The sequence below is a fragment of the Cibotium barometz genome, chromosome 2 (genome assembly GCF_041138505.1).
Source record: "Cibotium barometz isolate CiBa-2024 chromosome 2, ASM4113850v1, whole genome shotgun sequence".
Classification (NCBI taxonomy): domain Eukaryota; kingdom Viridiplantae; phylum Streptophyta; class Polypodiopsida; order Cyatheales; family Cibotiaceae; genus Cibotium; species Cibotium barometz.
Window position 1 is genome coordinate 61,461,435 of NC_141047.1, and position 18,586 is coordinate 61,480,020.

General features: G+C 46.6%; 2 protein-coding genes across 3 annotated transcripts; both read right to left on the reverse strand.

Moving 5' to 3' along the window:
• Positions 1-679: 679 nt before the first annotated feature.
• On the reverse strand, positions 680-18,333 carry LOC147641310 (uncharacterized). Of its 2 annotated transcripts, none has more exons than XM_086820412.1 (4): positions 17,886-18,321; positions 16,609-16,733; positions 16,385-16,481; positions 680-1,027 (listed from the first exon to the last, which is right to left on the reverse strand). In XM_086820412.1, exons 1-4 carry the CDS (start codon positions 17,986-17,988, stop codon positions 1,017-1,019), a joined length of 336 nt encoding a protein of 111 aa, XP_086676538.1. In that variant the 5' UTR covers positions 17,989-18,321; the 3' UTR covers positions 680-1,016. The 2 variants fall into 2 exon arrangements, with proteins under 2 accessions (XP_086676538.1, XP_086676530.1); XM_086820404.1 differs by lacking the exon at positions 680-1,027 and adding an exon at positions 1,042-1,554 and having other exon boundaries at positions 17,886-18,333.
• Positions 9,003-10,823, reverse strand: LOC147641311 (uncharacterized). The gene is made up of 2 exons (XM_086807994.1): positions 9,768-10,823; positions 9,003-9,196 (listed from the first exon to the last, which is right to left on the reverse strand). Exons 1-2 carry the CDS (start codon positions 10,234-10,236, stop codon positions 9,003-9,005), a joined length of 663 nt encoding a protein of 220 aa, XP_086664120.1. The 5' UTR covers positions 10,237-10,823.
• Positions 18,334-18,586: the final 253 nt, after the last annotated feature.

Below are 18,586 nucleotides of genomic sequence, written 5' to 3' on the forward strand. Positions count from 1 at the left end.
TGCAAGAGCACACATTTATGCAAAGGTCACTCCCTATGATAACTTCGTAGATGCAAGGCACAAACTCAGCCATAATGAGCACTAAGGGAACATAACAAATAGAAAATACTATTAAAGACTGGTAGTTGACAGGACTTAAGCCCACTCTAAATAAAATGAATAAACACAATATCAACTGGCTGCAACTAAGACAAAACTTTGTAATGTGAAAATACAGCATAAATATGTACCAAGATGAATCTTCTTTTCAATGAGGTGTCTCCACATGTGAGTTAAGGTTCCTTTTCCGATCATTATCAAATATATCTTATGTATATTGGGCCAAAATGGTACAAGTTAGTCTTAATTCATGAAAGTGCACAAATGTTAAGTATCTCCATATGTGAGTAAACGTTCGGGTCATCTTATAAATGTATCTCTTGAGTCTACTTTGTATTTTGGGCCAAAATATTACAGGTTAGTCTCTATTCACGAAAATGCATGAATGTGAATTCTTTTGCTTCGCAGTGTAATCATTATTTATGAAGGAAAATGAAGCACGTGCTCTTGACTTCAGTAAGAAATTGTAATGCGAAAACAGTGCCGATTTGAAGGTCATCATGCCAAAATCCCCTGCCTGTGATACTGACAATTGGAGATGCTCTACCCTCTCAAACCACCATGAACAAAAAGAGAAATATACCATCTTTAACCCCTAGTTTTTCCAACGTCACCTACAGATGGCCCCCTGGCAAAGAGGTAGTAAACCTCACATAAATGTTTGCAAGGTAGAAGTGCTCAATTACCCTAAGTAGCTCTATATTTACAATTTACAAGCTTTGAGAAAACTGTAGCTAATGAAGCTTCACTGAAATTTTAAAAGAGGTAAAGATCTACACAGCTATGCTTTGTCTCCACTGTTAATCATAACCAATGGGTTGGCAAAGGGTGAAAGTCCAAAAGGACGCTGGGTGCCAAGTCATGTTAAGTGCTTGGCTCAATCAACTGGAATTTCAGCTTCCATAGTCAGCCCAGCTTTATCCCAAAGCTGAAGTCCAAAAAACCAACAGGATTAAACAACCAATGCTAAATATGTGAGCTACAAAGCATCTATCGTTTATATTCAATGAGAAAATCCCACAAGGCAAGGCCAAAGGAGAAGACAAGGGAAAGAGAGGGATGGGAGGTTGAAGGGGATTCTTCTAAGAGAGAGTGAGCACCTTATTCACAGTCCCAAATGTGAGGTTGAGTACTGTAGAAATTGGCAACGCCATTGAATACTAATTAATTAGACCATTCAAAACTGCATAATACTAAAGCAACAAGTTACAAGAGACCGCGCCTCAGAGAGTGCGCACCTTATTCAGTCCCAAATGTGAGCACACAGAAAGCATGAACAAGACAAGGTGCTTAAATTGTTTTGGCCAAGAACACCAAGCCTTGTGGGAGGAATTCCATCTCGTGGACGGTGGAACACACCATCAACAGTACGGTCCAGCTGGTGCAAGAAATGGAACAACTCTTAAGGAACGTTTACGAGGAGTTTCGAAGCTCCCAAACTAGACAAGTCAAGATCTGCATCAGCGGGAGAGCAACTTCAAGAACGGGATTGGGTCTATTTAAAGATCCAAAGCAGCAGCTTAACCAATTCGGTGAATTCCATTTGAAACTTGCTCCAAAGAAGAAAGATCAGGATCAGTTTTTGTCCGAGTCATTTTCGATTTCGGTGGCCTACAAGGACACAATGCAACTAAGAACATATGCAAGCTTCGTGGGAGAAAGTGATACACTTGCACGGGAGGTGGTCCACTAGTCCAACAACCACTTTGGCAAGAGTCCGCCAACCAAAGGCAACGATCTCGGCAGGTAATTAGCCAGCCAGCCAACCGACCTGGTCCAACCTAACACACACTAGTGCAGGAACACAAATCGGATAGTTGACCTCTCAGGAAGTGGAATCACTGTTCTAACATGGTATCACAGCCAGAGTGTGATGTACCACAACCAAAGTGTGGCTTGAGGGGTGTTGGAAATGGAATCCACACTTTTAGAGAAAAAAGCTCAGGTGATGAGACTAGGTTTCTACAAATTGGGTAACCTGAGGTCGTCAAACACCTTAAGGTTTTGGGGCCTAGATGGACAGACCAATTTGAGGAACTCCTTGATTAAAAGCGCTTCAACAGGAACACAACTCAAATGGATAATCTCCCAGGAAGCGGTAGGGTCCATGTTGTAACAAACCCCTATAATTCACCATTAGTACTGTAAAACAGGCATTGGAGTGAATCAAGCTGAGTGCATGCATGGTCTCAAGGAAAGCACTCCATCAGTTCTAAATAAAATCGAAACAATGCAACAGCAGCCTTCAGTGTTACATTTTGACATACAAAACTCAGCCATTCAAAAAACCCAGTATTCCATGCTCAAACGGAGCACAAGAGCTTCATAATTATTTAGCATTGGAGCCAACTATATCAATAAAGATGCAGGTCATTTACCACAACAAGTTTACGTGGTAGGGAAATATTCAAGCACCATTTATATCCATACAGCACCGTGCCACACATATTTCAAAAGTTTTCATTGAGAAGTGTTGGATCTCATTGTCCAAACTGGCTCTACAATTTAATGAGTTTTGAAAGTTTTTTAGCCCTTTTAGTAGTAGTATTTGAGCTTTGAAGTGTAAACATTATATGATTGCCAGGTGGCCTTTGTGGCTAAATAATTTTGACCAATCTGGCCAAGAGGACCCTTTGCCCCTCCCAGATTTTCACCTGCACTAACCACTCTCCTTTTCTTGGTCTTAAAGTCCAACTGCCACCCCATCCTCTCCCGGATCCGAAAATTAAACTGAGACCACCAAAAACGGCGTCGTCGAGGACGCCCAATGACCACCAGTCTTTGACAATAGGAGGTATCCAAATAGCCAACCTCTACAATGTCAAGAAAGGTGGCTGATGCTGGTGTCAAAACCTGAATCCGAGGAGTTTCATATCTCATCGAAAGAGAACCATGAATAGCCCTGCCCCAATGAGCGGCCATGCCCGTGATGAGATCACGGAACCCTAGAGGCATCCCTGAAAAGGAGGGTAATTAGGAAGCAGGGGGTGTCATGATGTGGCCCAAAATCTTCAGCATGAATACCATGGGTAAAGTAGGATGATCCGTGAACCAGATTGAATCGAGGATCGGCTCAGCAGAGACCAGAGTGCACCGCTCATCTGAGAGGAGTGCGCTAAAAATGCCTCGACTAGAAAGTGAGATCTCACAGATACCCAAGCTAGTCCCGAATGATTGAATGAGGGGGAGCAACGAACGAACAACCACTCACTGGGATCCCATGAAATGGATGATAAAGGGTAAATCCGCAATCGCCATCTCTAAATCTACTCATAACAAACTATGGGATCAATCAAGTGTCTATGACCCAAGTCCCCAACCACCCTCACACGGGTAACTGTAAAGATGAGTCTGGCATGTCACACTAAAATCGGTCGGCTCAATACTTGTGTATCATCATCATAGAGGCCCCACCAGCCTGAAACCTGATCTCTCTCTCTCTCTCTCTCTCTCTCTCTCTCTCAAAACCCAGTATATTACTTTTGAAAACAAGTCACTGCACACCCCACAACTGGTCATGCAAGGTCTGGAACAAAAAGCGCACCATCGGTAAGGAGCGCACACCCCAAAAAACCGGGTCCTCGTCTAGGCCGCAATCCTAAAGGAAAAGCATATCGATCGGTAGAGGACCCGACCTCATCTTCTCGTCCGGGCTTCTCCACGGTCCCAAAGCATATAAAAGTAATCCGGTAATAGCATGGACAAAGGGACCTCCGAAGCATATAAAAGTAATCCGGTAATAGCATGGACAAAGGGACCTCCGAAGCCGAAGAGAATTGTGGGGGGTCACAAAACTATATATATAAATAAACTCCCCTCCTGTGAGAGGAACCACTGAAGGGATCTCGGAAACAGGCTCCAAAGAAGCTACTGGCTGCTGAGCAACTGGCTCTGGTACAACCTGCACAACCTCAACTACTGGAGACACCTGAACCGAGGATTGGCCCGACTCACATCGAGCAACAAGATCTCCACCCTGAGGAGGTCTGCCAGGGGGCAAAGACTTAGCCACCGGTCTCTCCCGTCGACGGTAAACCAATCTCTGCTGACCAGGTCTCTATCTGAAAAACATAGCACTACTCTGACTCTCTGCTGAACCATACTCCTAGCCAGCAATTGCTCACGCTGACTATGGTCCGAAACAGCTCGAGTCTGAGTCTGATCTCTGTGCCTGGTCTCCCGTAGCTCGTAAGAGTGCAAGGGAACGGAAAGAAGGGGAAACAAGCGACGTGTGGGTGGGAGAAGAGGCTAAGTGATCTCCACATCCAGGCAAGAGCCTGTCAACTTGCTACGATCCTCCGCCACAACTTGACCCCGCAGCCAAAGGTGACCTCGTAGAACAACACCCACTAAAAAACATGCCAAGCAAGACAAGTACCCCGCCACCTCCAGTAGGCTAGAAGCACCTGACGACCATCTAAAAACATTGCACCACCAAAGTGGTGCAGCAAGGAGAGAGTGTCAGGACTAGATGAGTGGCCCGACAACACTAAGCATATGTCGATGACATCCAAAGAGCTCCCGATAGGCGACGTAATCAGCGCCGACCAAGCTCTCGCCCGTCGTGGGCAAACAACAGGTGCTCCAAGCAGCCCACACTGAACAAAAATAAATCTATGAAGCCCTCAAGAAAATGCCACAGACGGAACCCACAAGGAGAGAGGAGTCAAGCTAGCTGAATAGCCCGACACTACTAAGCATATGTCGATGAAGTACAAGACAGCTCCCAAAGAGTGGCAAAAACACGTCCTACAGGCTAACACCCCGCCCGTCGACACAACCAAAGGAGAGCCTGCCGGAAACAAAGGTTTGTCGATGAAGCCCATCATATAGAAGCCAAGAAGGCAAAGGCGCCGACGGAGGAGCCGAAGAAAAACTGCACCCCACCCCACACAAACCCAAAACACACGGACGCCCACACCAACACACAAAACATCCTAAAACACACACACAGAACTACAACCTACCCACCTACAAACACACACACACACACACACCCAAGCCCACAGCACTCAAGCCCCCGACCACACACACACAAACACACACGCACGCACACACACTGATGCACACAAACACACAAACGCACACACACGCAAACGCACGCGCACACCCATACCCCAAGATGGGGCAGGGCCCTCCCTTGCCCTAGGAGAGGGGGGCCCTGGGGCCGCCCAAAAAGAACACGCAGACAAGAGGAAGGGAGAAAGCCCTCTCTCTCTCTCTCTCTCTCTCTCTCTCTCTCCAGTGGGCACACTCTCACTCTCAGCAAGACTTGATGGAACAAACAAGCTTGATCCATCCTTATTTATACTACACATAAAAGGTACAACTTTTAGAACTTCCAATTACAATTGGCCAGTTGGCAGTAGCAAAAGCAAAGTTGACTTTCAGCTTTTAGAGCTTCCAAATACGATTGGCCACATGGCAGCAGGTGAAAAGCAAAGTTGACTTTTCCCTTCTCTTTTGGCAAAAAGCTGCAGCGCCTCTTCTCTCTCTCTAGGAAAAAGCACTTTCTCTCTCTGCCGCTTTTTCCGCGCTGCTGCCCGCTGCTGCTGCTGTGTGCGCTGCTGCTGTGTGTGCCGCTTGTCTGCTGCCACCTGCAACACACACACACACACACACACTAGCAAAGTCTCATGCACCCACTGCACCCACTTAGCAAAGTCTCATGACAGGCGAGTACCAAAACCCTGTAGTACAGGGAGCTAGTAGCTATGTTGTGCCATCATGGGGGCCGATAGGAAGAGTGTAAGACTCGTAAGAGTAGCCACTCTGGTGGCGAGTAGTGCCAATCAATATGGCCTACCTTGGAAGTAAAGAAGACTGATATGCATCCCAAACTCTGAGAAAGTGAAATCTCCACTACTGAGCCGCCCTCGAAGAGGACTCCCACTGGCTGCGTAAAGTGTGAGATAGCTGAGTCCAAATCATGGCAAGAGACTGTGATGTACTAGATGTTAGCAGGATTTGCATCTCCAGATTGCTCCCCTACCTTCCTTGCATCTAGCCCCTATTTTAGCCTATTTTCCCGGCCCTTTGGTTGTGGGCTGGCCCCCCGTTTTTAGGGTTTTGGTATTTTTCTCCCTATTTTAGAGGTCGTGTGGATGTGGCTGGGTCCGGAGATTTTGCCAGGTGTCCCCCCCCCCCACTCACATCATCAGGTAGTCTTCCTTTGTGGGCTCGTGTTGAGTTGAGGCTGCTGCTGATCCTACACCTACGAGGTTCTCCTCTCGCTTGGGTCATCATCATCATTGTAGAGTTCATCATCAACTTGCAATTGCTGCTGCGTTTTTTCCTTCATCTCTCTCTTTCTCTCTTTCTCTCTCTCTTGCACTTTCTCTGCGCACTCTCACATGGTATCAGAGCCCGGCGTTGCTTGTGCGTGGCGGTGACCTTCTCCTCCTCCAGCAGAATCTGCAAGCAACAGCGTTTTTTGCTGTTTTTTTCCGTCGGCGGCGCTTTCAGCCTGTTTTGGCTGCGCTTTCCGAGACGGAAACTTGCATGAAGGTCCTCGGCTGCACCTTCTACTGGTGGTTTTCGACAGCTTCTAGCCCTCTTCGACGGTGATTTTTGCTGCTGTTTTTTTCTGGACAGCAGCCTGCACTTCTGCGTTTTTTCTCTCCTGCTGCTCCTTGGTGCTCGGAGGGTGATCGTGACTTGCTGCTTCACTTGAGGAGCTTCTTCGACGGCCTTTTGCTTCAGTTTGGTGTTCTTTTGCGCGACAAGAGCGGCATTGCTTTGCCGGAGAGGTGATTTTCTGTTGGTGATTACTCTTCCCCAAGTTCCTTTCTTGTTCGAAGACGGCTCTTACGCCGACGACTCTTCCGATGTTTTCGGGGTATTCGAAGTTGGATGCGTCCAATTTCACTCTTCGGAAAGTAAAGGTGTTGTCTGCTCTGGTTGGAGTGGACCGTTGGGATTGGTTAGTTGATGTAGCCAATGCCCAGCCACCAGCTTTGGTGGCACTTTCTTCTGTTGCTCTATGGCATGCTCGGTTTGGCCATGAGAGCTACTCTTCTCTTCTACGAGATTCGAAGGATCGGTTGGTGGGTGATCTACCAACAATGACAGCTTCTTCGTATGTTTGGTCCTCTTGTTTGTGGGACAAACAACACCGGGCCGCCTTCCCGAAGGAGGCGTCACACAAAGCTTCGGACAGATTGGCTTTGGTCCATGCGGATCTCTACAAGCCAATATCTTCGACATCTGTGAGCAAGGTTTCTTCTATGGTGGTCATTGCGTATGATTGCACCAGTTCTTCTTGGGTATACTTTCAGAGTTCCCAGGATGAAGCCTTCTGCTACTACATGGATTGGAGGAAGGCGGTTGAAGTGGCAGACACTGTGACAGTTACAGCGCTTCAGACCGACAGAGGGGGAGTGTTTTCCTCTCTTAAGTTTCGGCATGGTTGCTGGTCTCTTCACTTTGACATCGACATCATTCATCAGTTGCCTAAAGCCTTCACTTCATTGCAGTATGGAGTTTCGGAGCGGAAGAACACGTTCATCTTGGAGACGGATAGATCTATGTGTGATCACTCTTCGTGTCCTCGGCTATTTTGGACTGAGCTTTGGTGTGATTCAGATTGGGATGGATACCTTGATTTTCGTCGACCTTCTACTATGGGATGTGTCTTTCCACTAGACACTGGAGCTATTTCTTGGAGTAGTAAAAAGCAGCCTACCATGGTGCTTTCATCTACTGAGGCGGAGAACCGATCAGCCTGCTACACCGACTGTTATGCTCTTTGTTTGAGGAGATTGCTTATGGAGCTTCGTCTACTTCGACTTCGAGTTCGGTCAGCATCTGGTGCTGAGAGGGGGTGTTAGCACGATTTGCACCTCCAGATTGCTCCCCTACCTTCCTTGCATCTAGCCCCTATTTTAGCCTATTTTTCCCGGCCCTTTGGTTGTAGGCTGGCCCCCCGTTTTTAGGGTTTTGGTATTTTTCTCCCTATTTTAGAGGTCGTGTGGATGTGGCTGGGTCGGGAGATTTTGCCAGGTGTCCCCTTAAGGACACCTGCCCCCCCCCACTCACATCATCAGGTAGTCTTCCTTTGTGGGCTCGTGTTGAGTTGAGGCTGCTGCTGATCCTACACCTACGAGGTTCTCCTCTCACTTGGGTCATCATCATCATTGTAGAGTTCATCATCAACTTGCAGTTGCTACTGCGTTTTTTCCTTCATCTCTCTCTTTCTCTCTTTCTTTCTCTCTAGCGCTTTCTCTGCGCACTCTCACACTAGAAGGTTCGTTGCTCAAAACGTGCAAGCAACGACTCTTCCATATACACCAGAGAGTGATACTTGCCAGGGTGGAAAAGACTGGCTCTCTAGCCTGCAGTGCAATCTGGATGGTAGTCAAACCAATCTCCCCATGGCATTGCCGAGCTGAGGTCCCAGAAGCCTGTAGGCCTCTGGTCCAAGGTGATCAGTCCTGGGATATGCAGACTATTGCAAGTGCTCTTTATGATGAGGTGACAACTGAGGTGATGTATTCTTTATCATAAAGCGCACCATTGGAATAGGGTCCTTCCCAAAAGCATTATCATATAGAAAAAAAATATCAACCTGTACATGATAAAGCGCACCATTGGAATAGTGTCCTCCCCAGAAGCACAATCATGTAGGAAAAAAATATCAACCTATAGGGGCCCTTATCTCATGTGCTCCCCAGGCATGTAGAGTACATTAAGATAAGGTTAGGGTTCAGTTCCCGCGTCCATCGGATACCCGGTGTGGGAGTTGTAGACCAGACAGGGTCAATGTGCACTTTAAAATGCACATTTCTATCCACAGTAAAATTGGATGGTCTAAAAGTTGGTAGTCGGTCAATCTAGACTAGAGCGACCACCAAAAGGTATAAAAGAGCAGTGCCACCCCACATCCACGCCCATCTGAAGGAGAGCTACTGGAGCGCCCCATCTGCCCCCTGCTGTGGCGCCATCACTTGCTGCCTACTGCTGCGTTTTTGCTGCTGCCTACTGCTGCGTTTTTGCTGCTGCTGCTGCTGCTGCGTTTCCAGCTTTCTCGGCCCATCTTCTCTCTCTGCTACAGCTTTTGCCTGCTCCTTATCGTTCCCAAGCTTAGCCCCAAGCTTTGCTGCCCATAGAGCTTTGCTTTCAGCCCATCTTGTGCCATTCTCAGCCCATCTCTTGGCTCATCCTTGGCACTATTCTTGGCTGCAATTCTCTGCTCATCATCTCCTTCATTTCATTCCAGCCCTTAACCTCGTCATTGGCGCATACCATCAGCCCCGATCTACCCCTATTTCGGCGGCCCATCTTGCTCCCCTTGAGGTCTACTGTGGCTACATCTACGGCATCGCATTTAAGGTTTAAGTCCTAGGTTTGCATCATTTGAGTTAATTGCTGTACTCATCATTTGTGCAACAAAAAGCAAATACCACACCGGCAACGGTGTGGGGGGGCCTTGAGAGGGTTAGTTGGGACCCCATCTGGTGTCGACTCTATTTCTCAACTCTCTCATATCTGAAGGTCTTATTGCTCATCTGTGCATAACAAAGATAAAGTGTAAAAAGGGATTGTGAAAAGTGTGATTGAAAGTTCTCTCCTCTGTGCACTACTTCCGTTGCATCAGCCATCTTCTTATCCACCCACTCCTCCTTCCAAATGATAGCATCTCCAGTGAGATACATCATTGCAAGGAGGACTTTTTGGGAGTCCGTCTTTGGGAGTTAATGCAAAATAGGAAGTAAATTGATGTAACCAAGAATGAAGCAGCAAAGCATCATCATACTTACTAAATGTCACCTTCTCGGGCATGGGAGAAGATGAGGATGTCTTGGCCGTAGCCGCCGCGAAAGTAGTAGCCAACTTATCATAGCCGGGTTCAGGAGGTGCTCCGGATTTATCGGCAAGAAGGGCAAGGGCCTTGCGAAAAGCAAGGGATTCTTCAGCACGGGTGGCGGCCTCCACTTCTAAGCGCTTGGCCTCCTGTTCAGCCGCAAGGGCCTCACGTTCAACTGCCAGGGCTTCTTTTTCAGCCGCAAGGGCCGCCTGTCGCTCCTCTCTTTCAGCCGCAAGAGCCTCTCTTTTGGCTGCAAGAGCTGCCCGTTGCTCTTCTCTTTCAGCCGCAAGAGCCGCCCGTTGCTCTTCTCTTTCAGCCTTCTCTCGATCCATCTAAGCCGCCTCTCGACGCTCTTCCCGACGCGCCTCTTCTTGGCGAATCATCATGTCCATCATCATCTTCATCATCACGTCCATGGGATTAGAGGGTGAAGCGATGGGAGTAGAGGGTGGAGACTCCGCCATAATGGAGGGTTCGACGGGGTTAATCGGATTAGTGGCGCCGGAATCTTGCTCGGAAGTGTCCATGCCGCTACGGGTTACCACCATGCACTGGGGTACATTATCTCGGAGCATGGCATCCGCCTTGACCCCGAGAAGGTTCGAGAAGTCAGGGAATGGGAATTGCCTAAAACTGCTTATGATATTCGTTCATTTCTCGGTTTATATCAAGCATACAGTTCCCACATCATACATTTTGCACACATTGCTGCACCGTTGTCTGACATGTTGAAAGGGGTTAAGACTCGTCGTCAGAACGTGGTCTTAACCGAGGCAGCTACGAGCGCTTTTGAAGCCCTCAAAGTTGCAGTCACAGAGGCCCCTTGCCTCGTCCTAGCTTCATGGGATGACCCTTTTGAAGTATGGACAGATGCTAGTAACATTGCCATTGGTGCCGTGTTACAGCAGAACACACATCCGGTTGCATTTCTCTCTAAGAAACTAAATAGTGCTGAGAAGAATTATTCAGTCTTCAGTCTATGATAAGGAACTTCTCTCTATCATTCATGCACTTAAACATTGGAAGCATTTTCTCGATGGGCGTGAATTCATTGTTCGCACTGATCATCAAGCCCTTAGATGGCTTCAGTCTATGCCTAGCGCACATTGGAGTGATAGACAAGCACGATGGTCTCAATTTTTTGAACAATTTGGTGGTATGATTGAATATGTCCCTGGCAAAGCTAACCCTGTTGCAGATGCGTTGAGTAGGAAGGGTCAGATTCTCTCTTGAGCGTCATTCCTTCCTCTCCATTCAAGGGATTGCCTTTGACGATATGAAGCACCGGTATGTGGGTTCAGAGTTTGAAAAGCCTTGGATCGATTCACTCGATCCACAAGGGCCATCGAATTATGCTATTCGTGATGGCTGGCTTTTCTTCCGTAATCGACTTTGTGTCTTACCGTCTTTTAGAGCACTTGTTTTGCATGATGCACATGATGCACAGACAGGTGGTCACAGGGGTATCAATGCTACCTTGGAAAAGGTAGAGCGTTTTTTTTACTGGCCTAAGATGCGTAGGGATGTTTATGGTTATGTAACTAAATGCCCCATTTGTCAAACAGTTAAGGTTCCCCACGGTAAGCAACAAGGGCTTCTTATGTCGTTGCCTATACCTGAGGGCCCATTTGAGGACATCTCCATGGATTTTGTTACTAATCTCCCTCCCTCATCTAATGCAAGAAATACTCAATGTCTGACGATTGTTGATCGTTTCAGTAAATTTTGTATGTTGGTACCTTGCAAGGCTAATGTAACTGCACAAGATGTTGCACGTTTGTTCATAAAGCATTGGTATCCGTTGTGTGGTCTCCCCAAATCCATCGTTTCGGATTGGATTACCAAGTTCACCTCAAATTTTTGGCGTGCTCATTTGAGAATTTTGGCACTCAGTTGAATTTTTCATCTGCTTTCGATCCTCAGTCAGATGGTCAAACGGAAATTTACAATCAGTTGGCATTTGATGTGCATGATCATCAATCTAAGTGGGAACAATATTTGCCATTAGTCCAGGCCATTCTGAATGACACATTTTCGAGTGCAATTGGTCGCACTCCATATGAGGCTGCCTTTGGTCGTCCATTCCAATCTTTGTTGACTAAGTCAGTCTCACAAGTTCCTGATGCTAATCATGTGACTGAGTCTTATGCCAAGATTTCTGAGAGTGTTAAGCTCCGGCTTAGCAAGGCTCAGGAATCTTATTCTAGACAAGCTAACAAGCATCGTCAAGATGTCTCTTTCAATAAAGGTAATTGGGTTTATTTAAGGATCATGAAGCAACGTCTCAAGCAAGTCGGTAAGCGGTGTCCTAAACTATCTTTTCATATGTATGGTCCCTTTCTGATCATCAAGAAGGTAAATGATGTTTCCTTTCGATTACAGTTACCTTCATCTTGGACAATGCATAATGTGTTTCATGTTTCTTGGCTTAAATTGTTTCAGGGTGAACCTCCAAGGACCGTCCCAGACGAGGAGCAACCTGAGGTCGTTGATGAAGCCGAAGTCATGGAGCCCGAACAGATCCTTTTGCATCGATTCAAGCACGGCGCAAAGAAAAAGAAGAGGCAATATTTCCTCAAATTTAAGGATCGAGGTACACATGAAGCTGCGTGGGTGGACGAAGAGTTCTTCACGGATTACCCTGTGTTGCTTGCCTCATACAAGGAGGCCATGCAGCTCGGCACCAGTGCCTCAACTTAAGCAGGAAGGGATGTCACGTGCACACGGGCTCGGTGTGCCACGTGGACATTTTACATCTACATCCAGAGCCAGATAAGTGTCTAGAATCCTAGGGGATTGTCTGGCAACCTTTGTGAGCCTCTCGGAGGACATGCATGCCCAGACAGGTCCATTAGATTAGGAGTCGGTCAGTCCGAACCCTCTTTGCATAAATGGTTGTACAGGGTGTCAACGGTTATTGCTACACATATGTGGGCAACCGGAGGCCCAGGCATGTAGAGTACATTAGGATAAGGTTAGGGTTCAGTTCCCGCGTCCATCGGATACCCGGTGTGGGAGTTGTAGCCCGGACAGGGTCAATGTGCACTTTAAAATGCACATTTCTATCCACAGTAAAATTGGATGGTCTAAAAGTTGGCAGTCGGTCAATCTAGACTAGAGCGACCACCAAAAGGTATAAAAGAGCAGTGCCACCCCACATCCACGCCCATCTGAAGGAGAGCTACTGGAGCGCCCCATCTGCCCCCTGCTGTGGTGCCATCACTTGCTGCCTACTGCTGTTTTGCTGCTGCCTACTGCTGCGTTTTTGCTGCTGCTGCTGCTGCTGCTGCTGCGTTTCCAGCTTTCTCAGCCCATCTTCTCTCTCTGCTACAGCCTTTGCCTGCTCCTTATCGTTCCCAAGCTTTGCTGCCCATAGAGCTTTGCTTTCAGCCCATCTTGTGCCATTCTCAGCCCATCTCTTGGCTCATCCTTGGCACTATTCTTGGCTGCAATTCTCTGCTCATCATCTCCTTCATTTCATTCCAGCCCTTAACCTCGTCATTGGCGCATACCATCAGCCCCGATCTACCCCTATTTCGGCGGCCCATCTTGCTCCCCTTGAGGTCTACTGTGGCTACATCTACGGCATCGCATTTAAGGTTTAAGTCCTAGGTTTGCATCATTTGAGTTAATTGTTGTACTCGTCATTTGTGCAATAAAAAGCAAATACCACACCGGCAACGGTGTGGGGGGGCCTTGAGAGGGTTAGTTGGGACCCCATCTGGTGTCGACTCTATTTCTCAACTCTCTCATATCTATTGTCTTATTGCTCATCTGTGCATAACAAAGATAAAGTGTAAAAAGGCATTGTGAAAAGTGTGATTGCAAGTTCTCTCCTCTGTGCACTGCTTCCGCTGCATCTTACAAATCTCTAGGTCTGGTCTGCCAAGAATGGGGATGACTAGCTTTGGAGGGACCAAACCACCTCATAGATATGGGGCAGTCACACTAGTTTGGCCTCCCCGTTACTACCATCCGCTAAAAGTGCACAACCTCCTCCCACTCATAGCGAATTACATCTAGCAACTCCACCGTACTAAAAAGATCAGTTTGTCGTGGAGAGAGAGAGAGAGAGAGAGAGAGAGAGAGAGAGAGGGGCTGCTCAAGCATAGAGGAGACACATTCCTCGAAAGAGAGTAGTAACATGAAAGTGCCCCTGCCCAATAACAAAATATCCTCTATTTGGCCCCCACTAATAAGGAGAGCTACCTGAATCTGAGCATGACTGGCCAATTGGCCTACGAGTGCTCGGGATGAAAAAGCGTTGATCTTGCCGAAAAATACCTTCATTGAATAACATCTAGGAACTCCATACTACATAGAGAGGAGGACAGCCACTTTTAAAGGAGCCAATGCCTAGACCTGAATAGAATTCTGGAAAGGCATGCGAAACATATAACCAAATTGTGAAAGAACCTGTGGCACCCTGAACTCTGGAGGTAGTCCAAGAAGGAGAGTATCACTGAAAACTTGGGTAGTTGGCGCCTATCCTCAAAACCATCCATGTCAAAACCTGAGTGCCGCCGTACTAAAAAGATCAACTTGTCATGGGGAGAGAGAGAGAGAGAGAGAGAGAGAGAGAGAGAGAGAGAGAGAGAGGAGATTGCTCAAGAATAGAGGGAGGCACACCAGTGGGAAAAGAGAAGTAACATGAAAGTGCCCCTGCCCAATAACAAAATGTCCTCAATATGGCCCTCACTGATAGGGAGAGATTCTTGAATACAATCCCAAAAGGAGCCCCCAACGCAAGCATGACTGACCAGCTGGCCGATAAGTACTCGGGATGAGAAAGCGCTGATCTTGTCAAAATTAATCTTCTTTGCTTCTGCCGAGAAAGAAAGAGGAGCCATATTGCTGCAAAACTCTCTCTCTCTCTCTCTCTCTCTCTCTCTCTCTCTACGCATGGGTGACTAAATATCGAAGCCTCTCTCTAGCGACATTGGAATCAAGCAAGAGTGCCCACTCTCCCCTACGCTTTTTGGACTGTTTTGATCGTCTCGAACAAATGGTCCAGGAGTATGCCCTCCAAGAGGGAATCAAAGAAGTACTCATTGGGAATGTCGTCATCATGCTACTACTCTATGCCGATGATGTTGTACTTTTCACACATACTTTGGAAGATGCACAAAAGATGATGGAGGTCCTCAAGGCCTTTTGCGCTCATAGTGGCTTGATATTCAATGAACAAAAAACAAAGATCATGCTTGCCAAGATACTTCGAACGGACCAACCATTGATAGTCTCTAATGGGACACCGATTGAGACGGTAGAGAGTTTCAAGTACTTGGGGCTTGAAGTACCGGCCAACTATAAGTGGCATGAATGTGCTATGCGACGCCTTGAGGCTGGGAAGAGGGCTTACTATGCATTTGAGAACATGTGCCACCAAGGTAACATCAAATGTTGGTCGCTTAAGAAGTACCTTTTTGATGCATTGGTCTTGCCCGTACTCCTCTATGGCGTGGAAGTATGGGAAGGTAGCATATCCGCATCAACATGGAAAGAGTTTGAAGGGATACAAAAGCGCTTCATCACCAACTTTCTCAAAGTGAAGAACCAAACACCCTATCCTCTACTTCTACTTGAAACCGGAAATCTACCCATAAAAGTCATGGGTATGGAGCGAGTTGTCGAGTATATGATAAAAGTATAACAATGCCCCACACATAGGCTCCCATGACTTGCTTGGGGAGTGAGTTGTAAAACTCAAAAGACCCGCAAAAGCAAGATCTTGGCCACAGGATGGATGGTTGATATCTCCAAATGGTTCAAGAAGTGGAATGTGGACCATCTCCTAGAGGCTCCTACATAATGCCTCTACGGATCCCACGGTCAATGAGGCTTTTCTACAAAGGCAATGCATCAACAAGTGGGCGGCACATGGCGGGTCACACTTCATACGCTACACTTCACACATTGCCCCCACCTATAAGGCCACTTTCTTCTCTAAACGAGGGTCTCGTACCCACCCATGCATGCTTGAGCCCATCCCCATCTCAGCCATCCGTACATTGGCGGCAATCCATCTTAGCTCCCACCCTCTTCGATGTCAGACGGGTCAATGGGGAACAAGAGAGGAATTGCTTCGCATATGCACATCTTGCCACATGCAAGTTCGGGAAACCAAATATCACACCCTCATTGAATGCCCCGCTTATACCCACATCCGCAAGCTTTTCCCCCACCTCTTCACAAAGGTACATACCATCAACTCCTTTATCTCCCAACCCTCATCCAGCCTATCCATTGCCACATTCAAAATTGCGGTACTTGCACATCACGAGAGCATCACTACACCGCATGAAGATATGTAATACGTCATGTTTTTGGTCCCATAGGCCATATTTGGTCTCCGTGGACATTAATAGATTCTCTCTCTCTCTCTCTCTCTCTCTCTCTCTCTCTCTCTCTCTCTCTCCATGGGACAACACAGGGCTTCAAGCCTTCACGTGTACAAATTACAATTAACTCCATACTTACATTCCACTTTATGACCTAGACTTGCTTTGGCACTGAAAACAGAGAGAAGGGCCACAAAATCTTTGAAGTTCAAGCCATCAAGCATCGTTAGCATCCTCTGATGACATGAAAGGCAAAAGCAGGACATTGAATAAGTTGCTTTAATGACCAACCAAACTTTTATGTACAACAATCAAGGACCAAATCAGTAACTTACACATTTAGTTACAATACAATCAAGTTACCTGAGACAACGGATTTACAGCGAATTCAGGCACCGATAAGAACTCGTCTTCAGAAATGAAGCCTTTCCCATTACGGTCAAGCTGGCAAAATCTCTCATATAAGGAAACAATTTCCCTCTGAGAAACTGCAAAGCCAAAATCATCATAAATTGGCTCCATACAAAAAATCCTTCGACACCTCTCCCAATCCACAAACAGAAAAATTGCAGAAAAACAATGATCATGAAATTGACAGATACGGTCTCGAACAAATAAACAGCCTACATTAAAGCACTGACCAACACTCATGTATGTCAAGAACGTCAGAAATAGCATCCAAGTACTTTGAGCTTCAAGTCGGAAGGCTAGTTTAAAAGACACAATTAAATCAAGTTCACGAACTGACTGTGCCCCATCCCTACTGTTTAACGAGAGAGGCGCATAGAACATAAGACATGTTGGAATTCTATTGCAATTGAACCCCACATTCCCAGTATTGACACTGCATGGGAAATTAATCCAAACTGTAGAACAGCAAACACATGGGCATTGACAGGACTCAATCCACGACGGCTAATGTATCTGCAAAACGGGAGAACGTCGCATTCACACTCTCAGGGCCACTTGGGTTATTAGAGCTTCCACACATGACCGTCAATATATCTAGGTATCATTACACCTTCGTCGCCGCTTGAGTCATATACATATCAGATAGAGCTTCCCATAGGTAATGGTCAATGTATTCGCAACAAAGAGGTATCATCCACACTCTCATGGCCACTTCTATCATATGCAAGGATCCTTTAGGCATATCACAACTACTGTAATTCCAACTGGCAACACATAACGAGGTACTGACTCTCTCAGCCATTCAAGTCGTATATACAGACTCCTCTAGAGCTTCTGCAGCAAGAAAAAGGCAGTATCTTATGACAATGGAACCTTGCTAAATTCTTGCTTTTTGGCAGCAAATCGAAATACATACATACCACCATAAGCCATAGATATCCGCATATTTTCAGGCACTTTAACTTCACAGAAAACCTGCGAATTACTTATACGCAGTCATATTATCTATTCGATTTAAGCTAGCATTGGCTTTGAGGTACTCTATAATTCCCATGAGCTGGAACCTTGTACCTAGCGAGGTGCCAGGGGGGCCGGCGGTCCCCTGTGCCCAAACGCACCTGGTTAGGTAGCCGGTGCCTTCTCTGCAGAACATCATGCCGTTGAAGGGGGAAACGAAAGGAATGGAAGACGTAAAAAATTTATCGTGCTGGAGGGAGACGCAAACTTACAGAGGCCGCTACAATGATCCTGCACATCTTCGATGTCGTACTGTGTAAGCATGGAGGAGGTGTTGCCCATCTGCTTCACTGTGCAATGTAGAGCCAAAGACATACTGCAGAATTTGTAGTCTCGTTGTCAAATAATTTTCGGACTTTGTGAGAAGCGTCGTGGGTCCCATCGCTTTAGACATCCTCCCACTATGATTCCCACATTGCGATATATGACACCATCACGAGCCTCACTAGCTAGGTGCAGTGGAGGGGGCATAGCCCTTGATTATTGCATCGGAAAAAATTTGTACGGCATAGATCTTGAAATTGAACTAGTATGCATGGGGGGGGAGGGATGAACAGGACGAATAGAAAAGAGAAATTTTGTAAATTGAGCAGCATGTTGTTACAATCACGTTCGCTTTGAGTAGTAATGCCCTCATACCACATCACTTCAAAGCAGTCAAGTGTGTGCGAGGGAGTGAGGGAGAGGGAATGAATAGGACGAATAGAAAAGAGAAATTTTATAAATTGAGCAGCACATTGTTACAATCACGTTGGCTGTCACACGCACATTCTGCAATAGTGCATTCCAAAGAGACAACATTCCGAGAAGGCAACCCGTCGAGCACTTGTTGATTACAAATGATTAGACATTGGTAAAACGTACATAGTTCGTGTTATGTTTCATGGATGCACAGGCACAGACTTGTATTGCA